This window comes from Tyto alba, unplaced genomic scaffold (genome assembly GCF_018691265.1).
Source record: "Tyto alba isolate M040663 unplaced genomic scaffold, T.alba_DEE_v4.0 Super-Scaffold_44, whole genome shotgun sequence".
In the NCBI taxonomy this organism is placed as follows: domain Eukaryota; kingdom Metazoa; phylum Chordata; class Aves; order Strigiformes; family Tytonidae; genus Tyto; species Tyto alba.
In genome coordinates this window covers 15,176,901-15,198,258 of record NW_024881320.1, presented here as the reverse complement: position 1 = coordinate 15,198,258, position 21,358 = coordinate 15,176,901, and the positions used below count along the sequence as shown (strand labels likewise).

Here is a 21,358-nt window from a genome sequence, read left to right as displayed (position 1 = left end):
CTAGGGGGCGCCTTTTGGCCGTTGCCGCTCTGCGCCGCGCGCTTTGCTCCGCTGGCGTCATTTCCGGGCGGCGCTGAGGGGAGCGGAGGGGTGAGCGGGGGGGGCCCCGTCCCCGGTCCCGGGGGGCTCCGGTGGGGCACAGACCCCCGGGCCCGGTGTGTTGGGGGGTCGGGGAGAGGGGCTCCGGAGCAGCTGAGGCCGCTGGGGTTGGTGTGGTCGGGGTCCCAGAGCTGCCGGGGGGGAAGCTGGTGGGGAGGAGGCCTGGGACTGGGAGGACGGGGCGGGGGCGCTGGGGCTCGCTGGGCCCGGGGGGGGCTGGCGGAAGGGAGCGCGGGGTGGCCCCGGTGGCTTCGGCCGCCCCCTCCCGCCACGGACAACGGCTTTGCCTCTCGTTCCCCAGTCCTTGACTGGCAGCGCCATGTCGTCGGACTCCAGCAAGAAGAGGAAACCCAAAGTGATCCGCACGGACGGGGGCCCACAGGAGGGCAAGCGGGGCAAGGCTGATGCCGAGCAGGTAGGGCCCCTGGCTGCTGCAGCACGGTGCTCGGTCCTGCCTCGCGAAGGGCTCTTCTCACACCTGCCCTTCGCTGGCATTATCCTCCCCCTTGGGAAGTTGTGAGACTGTTCTCCCAGAGCCAAGCCAGGTCCCGATGCCTCCCAGACTCCCACTCTGAATTTCTGAACCTGCTTCCATCTCCTTCGGGAAACACAGCGCTGAAGGAGTCAAACACTCCTCTGGAGATGTGGGGAGAGTGAGCACAAGGCTGAAAGGTCCCTTGGGGGTTTGCAGGCTGCCTTAAAACACTCCTGCGAGCAGCAGGGGAACCTGGGTCCAGCCAAAGCAGGGATAGGGATTGAAGAAGTGGTCATCCTTCCCGGTTTATCCCCTGTAGTCATGTTGATACACCTGTGCAGGATAGATACCAGTTTAAATTTATAATAACTATCTAAAAGACACTCTAAACTTCCCAGGTATTTTAATGCCTGGTGGTGTTTGAGTCTGGGATTGTTAACAGAGTTCTCTCTGCTGTGTAAAATCTCCTTGGGCGTGGGATTAATGGACAGAGCCAGGAGTTTGTTTCCCAGTTCCCTTCCCAGAGAAGGTGGAAGGATGGAGCTGTAGATGGTGCTTTCTGCCTTGGCAGGATGTTAGGTATTACAGTGAGGAGTGCGAGGTGGATCTCCGCGACCCTATCAAAGACTACGAACTCTACAGAGAGACTTGCCAGGAGCTTCAGAGACTTATGGCAGAAATCCAGGAGCTGAAGAGCAGAGGCATCAAGGACAATGTAAGGAGAAACCTCGATCCTTGGTTTAATGTGCTCTGTTCTTTGATATTTTCCCTTAATCTGAGAGGAACGGGAGTAGAAGCTGCACTATCTTCTGGGGAGAGTCAGGAAAATGGAACAACCTCCCTTAAATAAAGTAAAATATGGTTTAGCTGAGGCATTGGTCTTGTCTGAGCAGACATGCAGACCAAGTTCTTCTAAAGTGTGTCTGGGCTCCTGACGGATTTTGTTGATGGGTTGGGGGCTTGGGGAGGGAGGAATTGAACCCCTCCTGGCTGCAGTGGGGGTGGCTGAGCTCTCACTGTCCCCCAGAGGCCCGGCAGCCGTGGCCGTGGCTGGGCAGGGCTTGTGCAGTGGCTGCCCATGCTGTTGTCTGCACGGCGGGGTGGGCGCCTCAGTCTAAAACACCTCTGTTCCTACCACCAAGAAAAATCACTGGAGTGAGCCTGAACCCCCCCCCCCGAGTTATTTCCAGGGCATGACCTGTGAGTCTGGCAGTGGGAGGCTCCCTCGGAAAGCCCGGTGACATTCATTGTGGTTCCTTAGTGAAGCCAGAGCCCCCTTTGTGACAGGACTTGCAGGAAGTCCCTGCAGCAAAGGGGCTTTGCGGTGCCTGTCGTCTGTCCTGCTTCAAACTCTTCTCTCCTGCCACTCAGGCTTCGGAGATAGACGAGCGGCGCATACAGAGCTGCGTCCACTTCATGACCCTGAAGAAGCTCAACCGGCTGGCTCATATCCGGCTGAAGAAAGGGAGAGATCAAACCCACGAGGTACACCGGGGCTGGCGGGGGTGGGGACGAATACAGGTCGGGATTTAGTGGGATTGGAGATGGTGCCATTTTTGCCTGGTCTGTGTATGGATGTGTGAGAGGAACTGGATACCAGCCAGGTTGTGCTTTTTGAATTGGAGGCTTATCAGGAGGCTGCGCTGCGATGAAGTGGAAGCTGGAATTATAATGAATGATGAAAGAGTGGTGCCTGCTTCTGCCTCGGATATAATGGGGAGTCAGAAAGCTCTGGCCCAAGAGTCTGCTGCAAGCCTGAGAAATGTTTATAGAATTGGCCCCGAAGCTCCTTACTGAGACATCTCAGAGAAGCTTTTCACAGTTTATGCTCGTTTTCTTTGTACTGCTGAAGAAACCAAGGCACAGGGACAGGAGGGGACTCTGTGCCCCAGCACATCTGCCCTGTTCTGTGCCTTGTCCCCAAAACATGCTGCTTCCAGAGCAGAATCAGTTTGGTGTGATGAGAGTTTGCTTTCCCAGCCTTTGAAAATGTCTTTTTACCCCCCCAAAAATTGTTGCATACCCTAAAACCTACCATTGCTAGCTGGTATGGTGAGGGGCGTGTGTATTAGTGACTCTCTTACGAGGTGTGTTTGCTGGGAGGAAGGTCACAGAGCTTCATGCTCGTGTCGGTGTTTCAGGCAAAGCAAAAGGTCGACGCGTATCACCTGCAGCTCCAGAACTTGCTCTACGAGGTGATGCACCTACAGAAAGAGATCACCAAATGCCTGGAGTTCAAGTGAGTTTGGCCGGGGAGGAGGGGGAGGGACAGTGTGTCTGAGGTGGGCTGGAGCCCTCAAATGTTTGGGATCTCTTGCCACATTGCCTGAGCCCGCTGCGGGAGGAGAACAGGTGCTCTAGATGCCACCACACAGGAGAGACAGAGTGTCCCAGAGTTCTTCTGCTGGGACACGGGGGAAGAGGCTTACGTAGGGAAGAAGGCATCTGTTGCGGTAGAGGGACAGCAGAGGGGAAAGTAGGTAAATGTCAAAGATGTGGTCACTCTGGCCTCTCTATATCAGGACTTTCTTCCAAAAGCCAAACTCTTTGTTGTGCTCGTTGCATGGGCAGCACTCAGCTGCTGCTGCCAGGGGCTGTATTTAGACTGATGTCTCAAACAGTGCTTTGGTTAACTGCAGGGAGGGTGTCTCTGTGAAAAGAGGACCCTGCTCAGACCTTTCTCTCCTTGCTGCGGTTCAGCTCACTGATTCTGTGGCGGCTCCCATAGCAGAGTGAAGCCAGGGCACGGGGTGTCGGCATTGTCCACTCTCCTGTGAGACGTGGTTGAGTTCGGCCCTTCTGCAGCACTTCCCACCCTCCCCTGATCTGATCCATCTGTCCTTGCAGGTCAAAACATGAGGAGATTGAACTGGTGAGCCTGGAGGAGTTTTACAAAGAGGCTCCCCCCGAAATCAGCCGGCCTGCCATCACCCTGTCTGAGCCCCACCAGCAGACCCTGGCCCGCCTGGACTGGGAGCTGGAGCAGCGCAAGAGGTGGGTCGGTGGCATCTGGGTTCGGTGTCAGCCCATCCGGAGCAGAGCACGTGGTGTGTGCTGAGCTGCCGGGCACGTGGCAGGCCCCCGGCGCGAGCTGCACAGCTGCTGGGTGAACCAAATGTTGGTGATAAAGGCTTTTAACACTCTCTTGAGATAATCAGTGTAGAACAAGTGACAGATTTATTTTGTAACTGATCCCTCTGCTTGACGGCTCACTCTGTGTAGAGCTGGGCTTGGCAGGATGCTTGTTTGGTAGATCAGGGTGTTTTCTTTCACCTGTCTGATGGAAGAGCGCCCCGGGGGGGCAAAGGACCCTCCAAACCAGCGTGAGAGAAGCCGCTGTGCCAGAGGGTTTACCGGGCTGGGACCGCACCTTGAGGTCTGAGTGATGCTAGCAAAGGTGTCTTGGTTCTCCTGATAAGCCCACGTGTTTTCTCACCAAGGCAGCAAACATCAGTGCTGGCTCTTGGGTATCAAGGGAACAAAATTAATTTTATAGCTTGATGTTTCCCCGACATCTGCGTAGAGGCTCTTGCAGCAGGGAGCAGGCACGCCGCCCACTGTAGGGGTGATTATTGAAGGAGGAGCAGTTACACACTAACATCCAGGACCTGGTTTTGCAAGATGTGCCACGCAGGGTGAGGAGATCCCTGTTTTGTCTGCCACGCTGTGGTGGAAGGAGCGAAATGAAGCCAACCAACGCCGCTGTTGTTCCTGCCCGCCTGCGCTCCTAGCGCTTGCCACGGTGGGGAGCTGCCTGCGCGGCGCTGGTCTCGGCTGAACTGCGACTGGCGCTGTTGCCCTGGTGCTGGCGGCCACCTCCTCCATGCAGGCTCTAACCCCCGAGATCCCTCAGCTGGTGCAGGCAAGCCAGGTGACTCAGCTGCTCCCTCGACTCTTGCCCCGTGCGAAAAGCAAACGTGATGCAACGCTCCTGTGTGTTGATAACAGCCAGCAGCTTTTTTTCAGCCAGGCGGGACCAGCCTTCTGGGAAGATCAGCCTGAACCTGCTGGCAGCCCCTGCACGAGCAGGGCAGCTCCGCAGAGCGGGGACTAGCGCGAGGTGCTGCGGATGGGTGCTGCCTGGCTCTAACGCCTCGTGCTTTGTCTCTCCCAGACCCTTCACGGCAAACCCAGCTGCTTCTGCTTGGTGGAAGGCACCTGTTTGTGCTGCAGCCGAGATCCCCTGGATGGCTTGGCCTGCGGCACATGCTTGCAGAGGAGCGTTCAACCTGGAGATCTCTTGAAGACTCTCCTCAAAAATGTTTGTTACAAACTGTGTAGAGGGCAAAGATGAACTGAACTGGGCCTGACCTGCAGTTGTACGTTGAATTGCTGAGCAGCCTTGAAATTCCCAGTCCTCGCCCCGTGGTATCTAGGGAACACCACTGTTTACCTCTCACCATCGTTGGGGTGGGACATAGCCTCTTCGGCTGCCTCGAGTGCTTTGGGCACTTTCTGATGCTGCTGGGGTTGTTAGTGCCATCTGCAACTGTCACGTTGTGGAATATAGGATTTCTTTTGGACTCTGTTCCAAAAGGTGCCTCTTGAATTGCGTTACAGAGACCTTGGCTGCTCTCACTGGCTCAGGGAGCTCAGTTGAGGTGTCTGAAAGCTGGACTTCAAAGCTGCATTGTGAGGAGCCTGTTGGGGTATGCGCTGACCCAGCACAAATATAGTTTTGCTTGGAAATAGAAGCATTTCAGTCCTGCAATGTCAAGTCTGTTGCTCCTCCTCTGCACCACGGGTGCTCTTGTCCAGTGGGGAGCAGGGTCCTGAGAGGAGAGTGCGTGAGCTTCCCAGGCTGCTGCTCCCCCTGCCACGGCGGTGACTTCTCCTTTGCAGCACAGGTCCATGCTCCAGCCTCCCCTGCTCCTGCTTTCTGCTGGGCAAGAGGTTACAGTCAACAGCAATAAGAAGATATAATGTGTTCTCCCTAAACATGAGTGTACCCAGGGCCTGGAGGGTCATGGTGAACGTGCATTTTCCTGGGCTTTCTACCCAGTTAGAGGAGCACTTGCTAGTTAATTAAACCTTGACTCTCAGGAATTTAACTAAGGAGTTGACAGGACCTGAAGTGATTCTGGTGGTATGAAGTGGAAAAGCCTCTCCAGGAGCTTGGTGAGCTCAGCAGGACTCCATCAGCGTGGCTGCTGGCAGAAGAGGCTGGCATGGGAGCGGATCTGCTGAGGGAGCATCCACTTTCTATCCCTTCTCGGAGCACAGCATGAGGCTGAGCTTCTCCTTTCTCCCCCTGTTCATTTTCCAGCTCTAATCTGTTCCTTTCTGCCTCTGCTTGCCCTTGGCATGAAGAGCTCCTCGTTTGTCACTGTGTCTGAGCTCTCCTGGTTCCTGCAGTGACTTTTGTCAGGTCAGGAGAGCTGGGGCCTGTGATCCAGGTGGACTCCATCAGGCTTTGCAGCTGTGATGTGTGGCAGTAACCAAATTCCCACTCCTAGGCTGGCAGAGAAGTACAAGGAGTGCCTGACCAGCAAGGAGAAGATCCTGAAGGAGATCGAGGTGAAGAAGGAGTATCTGAGCAGCCTCCAGCCTCGACTCAACAGCATCATGCAGGTACTTGAGCTCTGCAGGAAAGGGGAGAAGGCCTTCAGGGCCGAGCTGAGCTCCGAGGGCTGTGTTAGAGAGGTGCAGTGCTTGGGCTGATTTGGCTTTGGAGACGTTTCACTCCCAGGCAGGCTGGCCGAGGGGTAGATCTGCCTCGTGCCAAGACGCCTCTGGAGTCTCCTTGTTTATGCGGCAACTCCTGCAGAACTGCGGATGGAGGAGTCATTAAATGGGCCTTTCCCTAGAGAGTGGCACGCAGTTCCAGCCCCTTGTGATTGCCTTGGGAGGGATTAACAGGAGAAGGAACTGGGTTATTTTCTGATCCAAAAGTTTTCCAGCAAAAGAGAGCTGCCAGCCCTTCCCTGGGGCTCCCTGTGCCCGTGGCTGTGTTTAACCCTGCACCGTGGCTGCTGTGCTAGTTTCCAGCCTCACACTTCGCAGCTTGGAGTGAAGGAGGGGGTGAGGAGGGTGAACTGTTCTGTTCCCGGTGAAGAAGGTTAACCCTCTTGTTTCCCCCAGGCCTCCCTGCCCGTCCAGGAGTATCTCTTCATGCCTTTCGACCAGGCGCACAAACAGTACGAGACAGCCCGCCACCTCCCGCCACCTCTCTACGTCCTCTTCGTTCAAGCCAGTGCCTACGGCCAGGCCTGCGGTGAGCACTGAGGGGGGGGAGCACTGTCCTCAGCGACATCACCAGCCACTGCTGGGGGGGCGGTGCTCACCCCCACGGACCAGATTTCACTCAGAGCTTTGGGGACGCCTTGGGAGGTCCTTTTCGTCCCGTCTGCTCTGCTGCCGGATTCTGCTGAGCCCAGAGCAGTGAGGTGGCCTCAAGGGCCGGCACAATGAGGCAGCAGCATTTGAAACCTTGTTTGCTCAGCTCTCTCGCTGGAAGAACTGCTTGGGAAGCTCGCTTCCCACCTCTGCCCCACCTTCCCAAGGTCAGCGGGGACGTCTCTGCAGCCTGTGAGCTGGCTCGGTGCTGACACGGCCTCCTGAGAGCTGGCACCCCATGGGGTGGGTGCTATCTTGTGCCACCCGTGGGTGGTGGTGACTCCAGAGCAAAGCAGTGCCTCTGCCTGCCCTCGCAGAGGCCCTTCCTTGCAGCTCACCTGCAAACCTTCATCCCTTTAGGCAGCTTTGCATTTTGAGGGGCTTTCTGAAGCCTCCCTGAGCGGGGAGGAATTTCCCAGCAGGGCTCAGGATCCCTCTGGTCTGTCCACATCTGTGCAGAGAGGGCTGGAGCATAGGCCAAGAGCTGCAATCCCATCTGCTCTCGGGCCACTCTGGGAGTGGGGCAAGCAGTTGGAGGAGTGTGGAGGGACCGCACTGTGGCACTTGCCCACACTAGGTCCTTGCTAACAAGTACCTGCAGCCCTGGTGACCCAGCTCCTCTCTCCTTGTTTGTGCCAGCCAGACCCCAACCCCTCTCGGCTCTTGATAAAGATTTGCCCTTTGTGGTTTCTGGGGTCAGTCCCTCAAAACCCAGCATTTTCCCTCCTCTGACCCCATCCTGCGGTGGCCCCATGGAACCTTCTGGACAACTGCCTCTTCCCAGTGACCCTTCGTTTAAGCTTTCTCTGCCACGGGGCTCTGCCTCGTGCAGCCACGAAGCAGGAGCTTTCTGGGGCAGGGCTGCTGCTAACTACCTTTCCTGTACAGAAGTGTGGGGTTCATAGCTTAGTTTTCATGTCTCCTCTGTAGATAAGAAGCTTGTGGTGGCCATTGAGGGGAGCGTAGAGGAAGCCAAAGCCCTGTACAAGCCACCTGAGGACTCGCAGGGTGAGTTGGGGTGCTGTTGCCACAGGCAGGCCGCCTGATGCTCTCTGCAGGCAGAGGGGTTGGGTAGAGAAGCGAGAGAGTGTGGAAATGGTGCAGTGCCTGGTGTCTGCGCTGCTGGCTGAGGACCCTGGCAGCTGATCTCTGACCCCAGCTCCTCCTTTCTCAGAGATGTTCACAGCCCCTTGTCTGTTGGAGTGACCCCTAGTACTGGGGACATGTTCCCATGTGTCTGCATCCTGCTAGGGCCTTGCTTTTGGGGGGAAGGTGATGTCTGGGGGAGCTACGGTCTTGGAGAAAGGGGCTGCTAGTCCTGCTGGTTGTGGGAAAGCTGCTGAGCCTGATGGTCCGTTTACACCCCTCTCTTTGCACAGATGATGAAAGCGATTCTGATGCGGAGGAGGAGCAGACCACGGTAAGGGATAGTGTTGTCCCCTTCTGGGTCCTCTCCCAACACCATATCATGTGGGCAAACTGATCAGTGCCTGCTAACTGGGAGGTGCTGGGGGAGCTGGGCCTGAGTGGGGCTGGGAACTGGTCCCTGTGCACTGTGAGTGTGTGTGGAGGCGCCCTGATGTTAAATCCAGCCGTTTCTTGGGAGGAGAGAGGTGCCGTTTCCAGTTTCCGACCCAAACGCAGTAGAACCGGGGTGCACACGTGCCCCGCTTGCATCCCGCCCGGCAGCAGCGGCCGCCTCACAGCTCTCCAGCTGGAGCTGTTCCACTTTGTATAAATAGCTTTGGGCCGGGGAGGCTGGTGTCCGGCGGGGAGGGATGTGTGTCCGTCCCCTGCCGAAAGCGTCGAGCTGTGCTTTGCACCGGGAGTGGTTCAGCGCTCCCTCGGGGTAGCTTTTAGGTCCTACAGGTTGTACCTTCTGGATGCTGGGGAGAGGCTGTGGGTGCTGGCTGCCCCCAGTGTGGAAGCCCACGGGAGGTCTGTGCCACAGCTCCCCACCACCCAGCGGCAGCGCCTGGTGAATCAGGCTGCTGCTGTGGGGAAGGGCCTCAGCTTCTGCCCCTCACAGTGGGGAAGCTTTTGGGGCCAGCAGGTCCTTGTGTCTCACAGAGGCAGGAACGCTCCTGGGAGCTGATGGAATGAGAGGAACTGGAGCTGCTTTGTCCTCGCCCTGCAGCAGGGCAAGGGTTTCCTGCTCCCCTCCCTCCCCAGGGCTGCTCAGTGACCGCGGCACTGTGGGAATGGGAAACTATACTAGAAGGAAAGAGCAGTGGGAGAGGAGGGTGGGGGCTGTGGGTCGCTGAGAAGCGGGAGGAGAAGGGTCTGACAGCTCTGTTTTGCCCTCCCCAGAAGCGGCGCAGGCCCACCCTGGGCGTGCAGCTGGATGACAAGCGCAAGGAGATGCTCAAGCGGCACCCCTTGTCTGTCACTGTTGACCTGAAGTGCAAAGGTAAGCGGGGTCTGGTGGCCCTTGGCAGAGAGCACACAAGAGTGTGTGACAGCAGGTCAGGGAGCAACCCGGCAGCAGCTTGGGGTCCTCGGGGAGAGCTCGGGGTGTGGAGAGGCTTTCCAGTGCCCCAGCACAGCTGCCCCAGCAGGGATGAGCGTGGGGGAGACTGAACAAGGTGGTTTATCAGCTCTGTCTCCCAGAGCTTTTGCCCATGCAGGTGGGGTGACCTTGCTCTGAATCTTCCTGCCTCTGGGAGCTTTTCTCTTTTGTGGTGGGGTCTTGGGCATGACAGATACAGCTTGGCAAATTCTGGTGGGATGGTGTTAGAGGTTACAGCGCATCAGTAGCCAGTTACTCCCCACGTTGCCTCTCTGCCCCATTTGCTCTTGCCCTAGCAGGGGGGCATGTATATCCCCCCTCTGCTGAGTGCTCCGAGCTAGAGCAGGCAGCAGTGTTGCCCCTTCTTTGTTGGTGCAGATGAGAACGTGCTTCACCTGACTTTCTATTACCTGATGAACCTCAACGTCATGACAGTGAAAGCCAAGGTGACCACTGCCGTCGAGATGACAACGGCCATCAGTGCCGGGTGAGGAGAGCCCCGTGGGCGCTGATCCCGGAGCTCGTCGGGCAGCAACCACTCCATTTGCCCCGAATGCCCTGCCCTGGTGTCCTGCCATGCTCTGAACAGAGTCACCCACTGGCAGAGCAACGTTGTGCCAAGAGCAGCACGTGGTGGCAATGTCCTTCTGCTGAACCGTAGCTCCTGCGCCCCATGGGCTGAGGCACTCCGTGCCCAGTTGCCTGCTCCCAGCGGGTGAGGTTTTAACCTCAGTCCCTCACCTTGCCCTACCTGGGGCACTTTAAGGGCCTTTGTGCAGAGCTGTGGTTTCAAAGTGTTGTCTTGGCTTGTCCTTTGATGGGCATAGGAGACCCCAAAGACCACAGCTCCATCTCTGCCTCTGGGGAGCGCTTCCAAGGTGATCCGCTCCCCTGCCCTGCGGTGTCCTTCCCCTTAGCTCCAGGGCCTTGCCAGGAGCCCTGCCAGGCTGCCCCAGCCCAGGCAGCATCCTCCTCCTCTCCCTCTGTCGTGACAAGCCATGGGCAGAGAGGTTGGGAACCTCTTAGGGCCACAGTGCCAGACCTGTGCGGAGCTGGGGATGAACTTCTCCTGGTTGTCGCATTCAGTCACACTCTTGCAGCCGTGCTGCTTTCCTCCCTCCTGCAGCCTGTGCCTGGCAGCTCCCTTCGCCTGCTTGCTCTGCAGGTCACCTTGTCTTGAGCACTGGAGATACGGCTGCCTCTCCCTGGGCTCCCCAGAGACTGCTGGAGCCTCATTTGTGTGAGGAATAGCTGAAATGGCAGCTCTGGGAGCCTGCCCAGGGAGCTCTGATCAGCTGCTGGCTCTCCAGTGTCTCTGCCCGCGCCAGGAGGAGGTGCCTGAGGAGGAGGGAGGCAGCAGAGGCTGGTCTGGATTTACTTGAAAGCAAGTGCTGCCTCCCAGCCTGTCCCATGTGAGGCCTCCCAATCCTCTTGGGATTTTCTTTTCCCAGAGCTACCCAAACTCCTCAGTGACAGCAGCTCGAGTCTCTCCGCAGGGTTCCTGTGCAGGGTGCTCCCTCCCTCGCAGCAGCCCTTGGCTGTATTACGCCAAGCCCTACAGCCCTTTATGCTTGGTTGGGCTTGTGAATAGTCAGACAGAAAGCATTTTCTTTCATTAAGCAGAATCCCTCTGCTTTGAGCTTGTTGGGTGGCAAACAGCCATCGGGCCACGCCCTGCCTGTGCTGGCGATGTTCTCTCCATAGGCATCAGCAGTTTTTGGAGTTAATGCACCGGAGTGAGCAGCTCCCTGGGAAACCAGGGAGCTGGTGCCCTGTGATTTCTGTCTTCACAGCCAAGGAGGAGACAGATGTCCTTTCGGAGTGGAATTAGGGGAAAGCCATTTTGGTCTTGAAACCCAACTCCTGGGGATCGTAATCCCCTTCTCTGGAGCCCGTTAGTGGCTGTCCCAAAGAGACACGAAGCCCAGGCTGCTGCTGATTAATCGCTTCCTTCCTCCTGCCAGTGACCTGCTTTCCCCAGACTCCATCCTCAACTGCCTCTATCCAGGAGACCACGGGAGGAAAACGCCCAACCCAGCCAACCAGTTCCAGTTTGATAAAGTAGGGTGAGTGGGGCGCTGCCCCGCGCAGCTGCCCGGGTGGTTGGTGGGAATGCCCCGCTCTCGGCGCATCCCGTCCCTCCCCAGCTTCTCCGGGAGAGCTCAGTGGCCGGGAGGTGGGTGTCCTGCCTGTCGGCATCGGGGGGCTCACCGGGCACGGCTTGGGGCGCAGGCGAAAGAGGCACCTGCCCCTCCCAGCTGGCTCACAGGCCGGGCAGTGGGGAAACAGCGGGGGACAGGAATGCTCTGGGCTGGCGTAACCCTTCCTCGTTGTCCCCACAGCATCGTGACCCTGAGTGACTACGTGACAGAGCTGGGGCACCCCTACGTGTGGGTGCAGAAGCTGGGCGGCCTGCATTTCCCCAAGGATCAACCTCAGGCACGTCGCACCCCCTCCCTTCCTCTCTCCACGAACACGTCAAGCTGGGATTTAGGGAGGTTTGGGGGACACTTTTGTCGTGTCCTGTCCCCCCAGAGCTCCTGCTGGCACCCGCCGCTCCCAAACCATGGTGCACCCTTGGCTGGGACAGGCTCAGCTGGGATGAATCTGTGCAGCAGGTCTGCACCAACATATTTTATATCCTGCGTGTGATAGTCTAAGCCCTGTTATAGACACTGAGCAGCTACTCTAGCATGTATCTATCACTGTGGCTGGGTGGGGTAGTTCCCGGACTGTGGGGTCCCCAGTGGGGGGCCCACGGGCTGGCGTGATGGTGACAGCCCCTCCTGCCCACAGCACACGGTCACTGCGGACAACTCGCTGAGCGCCAGCCACATGGAGCTGACGGTGAAGCTGCTGCGGACGAGGCTGCAGTCCCGCCTGGCTCTCCACAAGCAGTTTGCATCCCTGGGTGAGTGCCTGGCTCCCCACCCCGTGCCTGTGGGCGGGGGGGTGCAGTAGCAGGGTCCTCTTGCAGAGGAGAACTGACTGATGTCACCTTTAATGGTGTTACAGATCTGCAGTGCCACCCTCAGTGTTCCCAGTCGTTCCCTCTGTCGTCACTGGGAGGGGGCTGTTTGGGCTGCCCTGTTTTGGGTGGGAGGGGAAGGCTGTGCCCCCTCTCGATGCCCAACACCCCTTTGGGACTGGCCACCCCTACGCTGGGAATTGATTTGGGCTGTGGTGGGAGATGAACCACAACCCCACGTGTGTCGTGTGCCCATGGAGCAGGCCAAGGCTGCGAGCTCCAGTGGGATTGTAGTCGAGGCCTCTGCTGCTCCTCTCTGGGCACCTGATGGAAGTGTCAGAAGGATAAACAATGTCCCCAGATCCCGGTTTTGGAACATCCCCACCCACAGGACAGTGACAGAGCACTGTCCCCAGCCCTCCTCCCCTGCTCAGGTGGCCTTGTCCTTGGTTTCAGAGCATGGTGTTGTGCCAGTCTCCAGCGAGTGCCAGCATCTCTTCCCTACCAAGATCGTCTCGCGCCTGGTGAAGTGGGCTGCCATCCCCTATGAAGATTACGCAGTAGGTGCCCGGCACGAGGCTGTATCCCTTCCAGCTCCCACACGGCGCCGGCAGCTGCTCACTCCTCTTGTCTCCCCTCGCAGGAGCTTCCCTACACTAAAGATGTGATAGAGGCCAGCTTGGCTGAAGACACTCACCTCTACTACATGGCCCTGATAGAAAGAGGAACGGGTAGGTGTGTTTCCTTCCCCTGGCAATGTCTAATTCCCACACTGGACGTCCCCAGGTCAGCTTCTGGGGGGTCTTCATGGGGCATCCCTCCGGTTGGAGGCCCTGGGAGCTGTGGGTGACGTTTCTCTCCTGCCCTTCTCAGCCAAGCTCCAGGCGGCCGTGGTCCTGAACCCCGGTTACTCCACTCTGCCGCCTGTCTTCAGCCTGTGCCTGAACTGGAAAGGAGAGCGAACCAGCAGCAATGATGACAACATTCGGGTAACCCGGGGTGCTGGGAGAGGAGGCTGGAGAACCTCTGGCTTTTAAGGGGGTGTTCTCAGGGATTCTGTGTCCATAATAATCAAGCCGCTGGGGTGAGCTGGTGGCCAGGCAGCTCAGGGCAGGCCCGTGAGACTTGCCAGCTACAGCCGTGAGTCCTGGGAGGGCAGAGCAGGGACCCAAACCTGTGCCGTACCGCTCCCTCTGCCAGGCCATGGAGAGTGAGGTCAACGTGAACTACAAGGAGCTGTGGGGGCCCAAACCGGGCTACCAGCTCCTCACCAACCAGCTGCAGCGCCTGTGCATGGTGCTGGATGTCTACCTGGAGACGGAGCCCCACGACACCAGCGTGGAGGGACCCAAGGAGTTTCCCCAGGAGAAGATGTGTCTGCGCCTGGTCAGGTGAGAGCCCGGCTCCCTGCGTTGAGGAGGAGCCGGGTGGGGGGTGAGGGTGCTGACAGGGACACTGGTGGCACTGCTGTTCCCTGGAGCACAACCTTGCTTGACCTGGTTGCCCACCTTGCAGCTTCTCCTTTAGCTGCCTGTGGGGATCTGCCCCCCACAGCTGGGCAGTGCCCCAGGACCAGGCCTGTTGTGTCTGTGCCATGGGCTTCCTGACCCCCGTGGGTCAGCCTCTCCCTCTTCTCCTCTTCCAGGGGGCCCATGCGCCTGAAGCCCTTCAAGTTCAACTACCCTCAGGGATTCTTCAGCCATCGCTGAGCACTGGCTGGGCCTTGTCGTGGCCACAGAGAGGAGCATCCCCATCCCACCGTTACAGTTTATCTTCTGAGGTTTTGCGTTTTGTGTTGGAGGTTTTGTAGCTCAAGGAATTAAATGCTGAACTGAAGGAAAAGTGTGTGCGTAGGCCCTGTCTGGGTGGAGGGCAGGGATGGAGGGGGCCCAGGGGTGCTGCAGGAACCCCAGGCCCTGGGCTGTGGCAGTCATCTTGCTGCTGGCATGTCACCTTGCCTGGGGCACTGCCTGTCCTCCCTCCTCACCACAGGGCCTAGGGAACCACGAGGGCTAAAAACCAAGACAGCTAAAAATAGCCCCTTTCCAGAGCCTGCACTGCAGCCCCAGCCTGTCCTTGCCTGCCCTGCTGCCAACCAGCTGACTCAGCACAAACCCTGTAACGATGGGGGGGCGGGGCAGGGGGGGTGAGGAGAGCACTGGCCTGTGAGAGGCAGGAGCTCCTGCCATCCTGTGAGGGGTCAGGGCTTGGAGGGGGAATCCCAGCACCTCGCTGCTGTGGGTCCTGTTGGGCTCCATCCCCCATCCCCAAGTTGTTGTCCCTCCTGGGAGTGATTTCTCCCCCCGCGGGAAAAGGCTGGCAGACCATCTCCCCGCTCCTCTTTTTTCCAGCCTGTGTGAGGGAGCCCCCCAGGACACAGTGTCCTTAGTGCCTGCCCTGGGGTGGCCTCTCCTGGGCAAGGGCTGAGCTTTCCTCCAGGGAAGAAAGTGCAAGAAAGCCCTGTGTCACCCCCCCCGGCCTTGTGTGACAGATCCCGCACCCTTGGGTCAGGCTTTTCTGCCTTCCCCATCTCTTCCCCCCCACCCCATGCAGGAGGCCAGCAGAGCCAGGTGTCTCTATAAGCACTTTATTTGGTTATTGCACAGAAAGCAAGGAACAGTGGGCTGAGGTTCCTAGTGCACTGTGTGTCTTGTGAGCCTTCCCGCAGTGCCCAGCCTCTCCCACCCAAGCTGGCTGCAGCCTGGGTCACCCTTTGGAGGGACAATTGTCACCTCCAGGACCCTGCCACCACCCTCCCACCCACCCCACCCCCCCCCAAGCAGCTAGAGCTCTGCATTGCACTCATCCATTGATTGCACATACATTAAATAAATGCACTTATTGGAGAAGGGCAGGCGGTTCCCCCGGGGTCTCTTCTCCTCGGTTATAATTCAAGTGTTTAAATGTGGCGCTCGGCGTATATCACATTCTGCTAGGGAAGCTATCGGCCCAACCACCGGGGCTGCATCTCTCACACGGACATATTGCTAAGGAAAAGCCCGGCCTGGCAGGGTGTCCCCACCCTGGGCCCGGCCCGCGGAGCGGAGCAGCTCCCGCACCCACAGGTGCTCTTCGGTGCTCAGGGCTCTGCTCACTTCTTCCCTGCAGCAGGCACCGGCTCTGGGGCTTTGCCCTCCTTGCTGGAGGGGCCCTCGGCCTTGGGGGGCTCTTTACTGGCTTTGGGCTCATCTTTGGGTTTCGCTTTAGCTTTGGGCTCCTCCACCACCTCCTTCTTGAGCTCCTCTGCCTTCTTCTCAGCCTCCTTCCCAGCTGCTTTGCTGACCTCCTGCTGAGGTTTTGATGGAGCCTCCTTCTCAGCCTTCCCTTCTTCCACAGGTTTGGGGCCCGGCTTGGTGGTCTCCTCCTTCACCTGTGGGGCTGGAGGCTCCGGTACAGCAGCCGCCTTCTCTTTGGGCTTCTCCTCCACCTTGGCTGGGACATCCTTCTTGGGAGCTTCCTCTTTCCTGCCCTCCTCAGCACTGGGCTTGGAGGGAGCCTTCGCCTCCTTGGGCTGCTCTTCCTTTGCAGGGGCTTTTGGCTCCTTTGGAGGGGAGGGAGTGGGCTCCTTGGCAGGGGCTGCGTCCTTCTGTGGAGACTTGGCCTCCTCCTTCACAGGAGATTGGACTTTCTCAGGGGACTTGACAGCTGGGGTCTTGGCCTCCTCCTTTGAGGGGGTTGGGGGCTTCTCTGGGGACTTCACAGCTGGGGTCTTGGTCTCCTCTTTAGAGGGGGTTGGGGGTTTTTCTGGGGATTTGACAGATGGGGGTTTGGCTTCCTCCTTTGAGGGAGTTGCAGGTTTCTCTGGGGACTTCACAGCCAATGTCTTGGCCTCTTCTTTCAAGGGGGTTGAGGGTTTCTCTGGGGACTTCACAGCCAGGGTCTTGGCCCCCTCTTTTGAGGGGGGTGTGGGTTTCTCTGGGGACTTCACCACCAGGGTCTTGGACTCATCCTTTGCAGGGGGTGCAGGTTTCTCTGGGGACTTCACTGTTGGGGTCTTCGCCTCCTCTTTTGAGGGGGTCAAGGGCTTTTCAGGGGATTTGACAGCTGGAGTCTTGGCCTCCTCCTTTGAGGGGGTTGCAGGTTTCTCTGGAGACTTCACAGCTGGACTCTTGGCCTCCTCTTTTGAGGGGGTTGCAGGTTTCTCTGGGGATTTGACAGCGGGGCTCTTGGCCTCCTCTTTTGAGGGGGTTGCAGGTTTTTCTGGGGATTTGACTGCGGGGCTCTTGGCCTCCTCTTTTGAGGGGGTTGCAGGTTTCTCTGGAGACTTCACAGCTGGACTCTTGGCCTCCTCTTTTGAGGGGGTTGCAGGTTTTTCTGGGGATTTGACAGCGGGGCTCTTGGCCTCCTCTTTTGAGGGGGTTGCAGGTTTTTCTGGGGATTTGACAGCGGGGCTCTTGGCCTCCTCTTTTGAGGGGGTTGCAGGTTTTTCTGGGGATTTGACAGCGGGGCTCTTGGCCTCCTCTTTTGAGGGGGTTGCAGGTTTTTCTGGGGACTTGACAGCTGGGATCTTGGCCTCCTCCTTTGAGGGGGACTCAGGTTTCTCTGGGGACTTGGCCTCTTCTTTTGCAGGAGGCTTCACCTCCTCTTCACCCTCTTCTTCGGCCTTCTCTCCTTTCTCTTCTTCAGCTTCTTTCTCAGCCTCCTCTTCCTCCTCTGTGACCTCCTCAGTCACCTGGATTTCCTCTGTCTGCTCCTCCACAATCACTGTTTCCTTCTCAGATTTTTCCACCACCTTGATCTTCTCCTCACTCTTCATCTTGATGTCGGTGATGATGCTGGGAGCCTTGGGGACCACCTCGGGGAAGGAGAGCATTCCAAAGCCAGACTCAATCCGATATTCCTCCCCTTCCAAGAGCTTTCTGCCAGGAAGAGACCAGAGTAGGGCAGTCAGCGATTGCTTCGCACCCAGCTCTCACTGCCTCCCATGACCAGGAGCTGGAGCCATGCCCTGCAGCTCCATCTCCCTCCTTGCCCTGCTTTCTATGTCCTGGCTGACCCTCCGGCTCCTACACCCTGGGCTGTACCGATTTCCTCACCCTTCCCTCCACAAACCCTGGGCAAGGCTGGGTCACCCAGTTGGATGTTGTCCACCATGGTCGTGGAGGATGGATGATCTCTTTCTCACCAAGAAGGGCCCAGGTGTTAGCGAGGGCCCTCGAGGAGTGGCCCCAGAGACACCAGCACTAGGGCCTGGCTGAGACCCTCCCACCTTCCCCTTGCCCACCGCCTACCGATAGGCAGCAATTTCAATGTCCAGGGCCATTTTGACGTTGAGCAGATCCTGGTACTCCCGGAGCTGAGCTGCCATCTCCCACTTGGTGTTCCTCAGCTCGCTGTCAAGCTGCTGGATGGTTTCCTGCAGGCAGACAGAGCAACTGGTGACACTGCGGGGCTGGTCCCCAGGAGCAGAGGGATGCAGAGCACCCCTAAACAGTCCTCTGGTCTCCAAGGAGGGACTGCTCACCCAGCACCAGTCTATCTCCTCCCCCTGCAGACACAGAGGGGACTCATCCACCATTCCCCTGGGGGAACTGCCAGGAGCTCTGCCCCCCCTCAGCTGAGAGCTGCCAGCTGAACCCCCTCCCAGAGCTCCCTCCAGCAGGGACAAGTTGTGGGAATGTTTCTGGGACTCAGGTGAGTCTGGTGGACACCAAACCCCAGCCTGAGGCCCTGGAGACAGCGCCTTAATCCCTGGCCACCACGTGCTGCAGCCCTCTGTGCTGCGTTTCCCAGCTCTGGGAAATAAGACACGGCCTGAACCCTGCGTGCAGTTCAGCGGCATTTGTGACCACCATCACGGGCAGCTCAGAGCCCGGCAGACGTGGGACAGCTACATCGTGGCTGAGGGACACAACAGCCCAGATGCAACCTCAGGCTCTGGATACCCGATCCCCAGGAGCTGGGGAAGTCTGGCTCTAGATGCAACCCTGAGTCTTTGCCACAGGTCATCACCGTCTCCGCAGCCAAAGCGCCAGTGCTGCTCCTCCCCTACAGCTGGGTGGTCCCTCCCCACAGGATGGTCTGGGACCCTGCCCATGGCAAACATTACCTGGTAGGACAGGACATCTGCATGATGACGCTCCTCCGAGTCCTGTCGCTGCCTCTCCAGTGACTCCTGAGTCCCTTTGAGGGCTTCGAGCTCAGTGGTCTTGGACTGGAGCTGGCGGCGGTACTCGCAGATCTCCTCCTGGGCCAAGCGGATGGCATCCGTGTTCACCTTGGCAACCTCCGAGAGCTTGTCCAGCCTCACTGCAACGGGGGAAAGGAGAAGCTGTGGGGAGGGAGGCTGCAGTCTCCCCTTCTCTGGGAACCTCAAATCCTTTAACACTGCACAGCCCTGGTGTGTGTGTCCTCTGCAGAGCCAGCTTTGTCAGCGCTCTCGCTGTGCCAGGGAGATGAAGGTGCCCGGGCAGGATAAGCCGGGAGGATGTTTTTTCCATCCTGGACTTCATCCAGGGCAAACCCACGCTGCAAACCTCCCTCTGCCCTTCAGCTCCAGCCATAACCCGCCCGCCCCCCCCCACCCCCACCCCCCCCGGACCTGAAGGGCTGCCTGCTCACCCTGCGCCAGGCCTGGCTCCCTGAGGGTGGGCAGGGGCTTTGCCGCAACGCCCCGCAGCCCCCCCGGGGGCCGGAGGGGTGGGACAGAGCCCGCTGATCCCCCGGGCACCCTCCGCACCCATGGGTGCTGCGCTGCCGCTGTCCGCGGTGCTGAACCGCCGCTGTCCGCGGTGCTGAACCCCCTCCCGTCGGAGCCCGGGCGCGTTCAGGGGTGGTGAGCCCCGGGGGACCGACCCCCCCTCCCCTTTTTCCCCCTCCCTCCGGTACCGTAGTGTGTGTCCGTCCCCCCCCCCACCCCCCCAACAGCGCAGCAGGGACACTCCCTGCTCCCCCCTCCCCCGCATCAGTGATGCGGCAACAACACCCCCCACCCCGTAATCCCCGCCCTGCCGCGCCCCGCACACACTCATGGCCCCGCTCCAGCGGGGAGGGACCGGTAGGACACCCTGCAGCATTAAGGAGCGGGGGGGGGGGGCCGTCCCCCCGAAAACTTGCGGGGTGCCGCGGCAGTGACCCTGCCACCCTTCCCCGAGACGCACTGCAGGGCCGGGGGGGGACACTGGTGGCGGAGGTGGCGTTAAACCAACGCCCTGCTAGCGCTCTAGATATACTGGGGGGCCCCTGCACCCCCCTCCCGCCCCCTCGGGGTGGGGTTACCCTAATGTCGTCCCGCAGCACGGTGGACATGGGGCGGGGGGGAGTGTCCCTGCAATCCCCGTGGCGCGGTTGCTCTAACCCCCACCCAGAGCGTGGTAACCCCCGCAGCGGCGGGGAGGGGGGGGCTGCCGGCCGAGCCCCCCCCCCCCCCCCCCCCCCCGATTTCCGCGGGGCGCGGTACTCACCGCGGAACCACTCCTCAGCTTGCAGGGTGCTGCGGGCCGCCGTGCCCTCCAGCTGGGCGCGCAGGTCGCGGAGGGCGGCGGTGACCCCCGGGCGCAGGGCGGCGGGGGGCTCGTCGGGGGGTTCGGGGCGGGCCCCCCGCAGCAAGGCGCCCACCTCGACCCGGTGCTGCCGCCGCAGCAACTCCGCCTCCTCCCGCAGGGCTCGGGCTCGCTCCTCCAGCGGCCCCCGCGCCCGTTCCGCCTGCGCGGAGCGCTGCGCCAGCCCGCGGGCCGCCGCCTCCAGCTCGGTTCGCTGCCGGGCTTCCTCCTCCAGCCTCCCCCGGAGCGCGGCCACGTCCTCGGCCAGGCGAGCCCGCTCCAGCCGCAGCTGCCCCTTCTCGGCGCCCAGCCGCAGGACCGTGCCCCGCATGTCGCGCAGCTCCCGCGCGTACAGCTCGCCCATGGCCGAGCGCCCCGCCTGCTGCTGCCGCAGCGCCGCCGCCTCCGCCGCCAGCGCCCGGTTCTGCTGCTCCAGCGCCCGCACCCGCTCGATGTAACCGGCGAACCGGTCGTTCAGCACCTGCAGCAGCTCCTTCTCGTTCCGCGCCCGCGGTTCCCCGTTCAGCGAGTCCAGGCTCTCGGTGGAGGAAGCGGCCGCGCTGCCCCCCCCGCCCCGAACCCGCCCCACCACCGGGCCCGGCCACGAGTGGAAGCCGCTGGAGGTGGCGGAGCGCGGGGGAGCGCGGGTGGGGTCCTTGCGGAACCCCCCCGGGGGGGGGCCCAGCAGCGTCTCCAGCATCAGGCTCATGGCGAACCCCGGTCCCTCGCTGCGGCACCGCCGCCCGTTTTATAGGGCTCGGGGGGGCCGCCCCGCCCCGCCACCGGCAGCGGGGGTGGGCTCCGGTACCGCCCCGCGCCGCCGCCGCAGCCCGCCGGGGGGGGGGACACCCACACCCACACTGCCCCGCCCTGCGTGGGGAGCGGAGACCTGTGCTGGGGGGCGGGGGGTAACCGAGAAGGAAGCCAGGACCCCCCCCGGGCGGGGAGCGGGACCCCTCCGAAGGGAGCCGGGACCTGCCGTGGGGTGAGGGGGGGGGGGGGGGAAGCGCGGACACCCCACGGGTGGGGGGAAGGAGCCCAGGCAAGGATCTTGGGGGGGAGCGAGGGGGGCGCAGCGCCTGGACGCCCCCCCACACCCCAACTTCGTGGACCCCCGGGGGTCGGACCCTACTGGGGGGGGTCCGGGCTGCTAAGGGGGGGCCCTGCGCCCCAAGCGGGCAGAGGAAGGGAGGGTCCGGCTGCGAGGAACTGGGGGGAACTGGGGGGGGGGGGGGACCCCCCGCCTCGGCACCCCCAAACCTGCCCGAGGTGGGGGGTCGGCAGACACGGGCCGCCCGGCCAATCAGCGCTCGTAGACAGCGCGGCCCGGCCGCGCGCTGGGGCCAGCCGGCCAATCAGCACACGCGCGGCTCCAACCCGCCCGCGGGTACCACGCCGGCCTGCGGCTCTCAGCCAATCAGCGGCCGGGCGGACCGAGCCCAGCCAATCAGCACTCCCGCCGCTCCCTCGGCGGGGTGATGGCCAGGCCC

The 21,358-nt window shown here is 60.4% G+C and overlaps 2 protein-coding genes across 3 annotated transcripts; one reads left to right on the top strand and one right to left on the bottom strand.

Moving 5' to 3' along the window:
- The first annotated feature begins 39 nt into the window (after window positions 1–39).
- Window positions 40–14,229, top strand: THOC5 (THO complex 5). Of its 2 annotated transcripts, none has more exons than XM_042805766.1 (20): window positions 40–90; window positions 401–514; window positions 1,146–1,289; window positions 1,946–2,059; window positions 2,716–2,813; window positions 3,422–3,568; window positions 6,031–6,145; window positions 6,656–6,788; window positions 7,841–7,918; window positions 8,290–8,330; window positions 9,221–9,320; window positions 9,798–9,906; window positions 11,384–11,485; window positions 11,762–11,858; window positions 12,216–12,330; window positions 12,844–12,947; window positions 13,031–13,118; window positions 13,261–13,376; window positions 13,588–13,778; window positions 14,033–14,229. In XM_042805766.1, exons 2-20 carry the CDS (start codon window positions 419–421, stop codon window positions 14,094–14,096), a joined length of 2,052 nt encoding a protein of 683 aa, XP_042661700.1. In that variant the 5' UTR covers window positions 40–90; window positions 401–418; the 3' UTR covers window positions 14,097–14,229. The 2 variants fall into 2 exon arrangements, with proteins under 2 accessions (XP_042661700.1, XP_042661699.1); XM_042805765.1 differs by lacking the exon at window positions 40–90 and adding an exon at window positions 186–206.
- A 731-nt stretch (window positions 14,230–14,960) lies between these two features.
- On the bottom strand, window positions 14,961–20,612 carry NEFH (neurofilament heavy chain). Its single transcript, XM_042805756.1, has 4 exons — window positions 19,791–20,612; window positions 18,437–18,636; window positions 17,619–17,743; window positions 14,961–17,246 (listed from the first exon to the last, which is right to left on the bottom strand). Exons 1-4 carry the CDS (start codon window positions 20,575–20,577, stop codon window positions 15,479–15,481), a joined length of 2,880 nt encoding a protein of 959 aa, XP_042661690.1. The 5' UTR covers window positions 20,578–20,612; the 3' UTR covers window positions 14,961–15,478.
- Window positions 20,613–21,358: the final 746 nt, after the last annotated feature.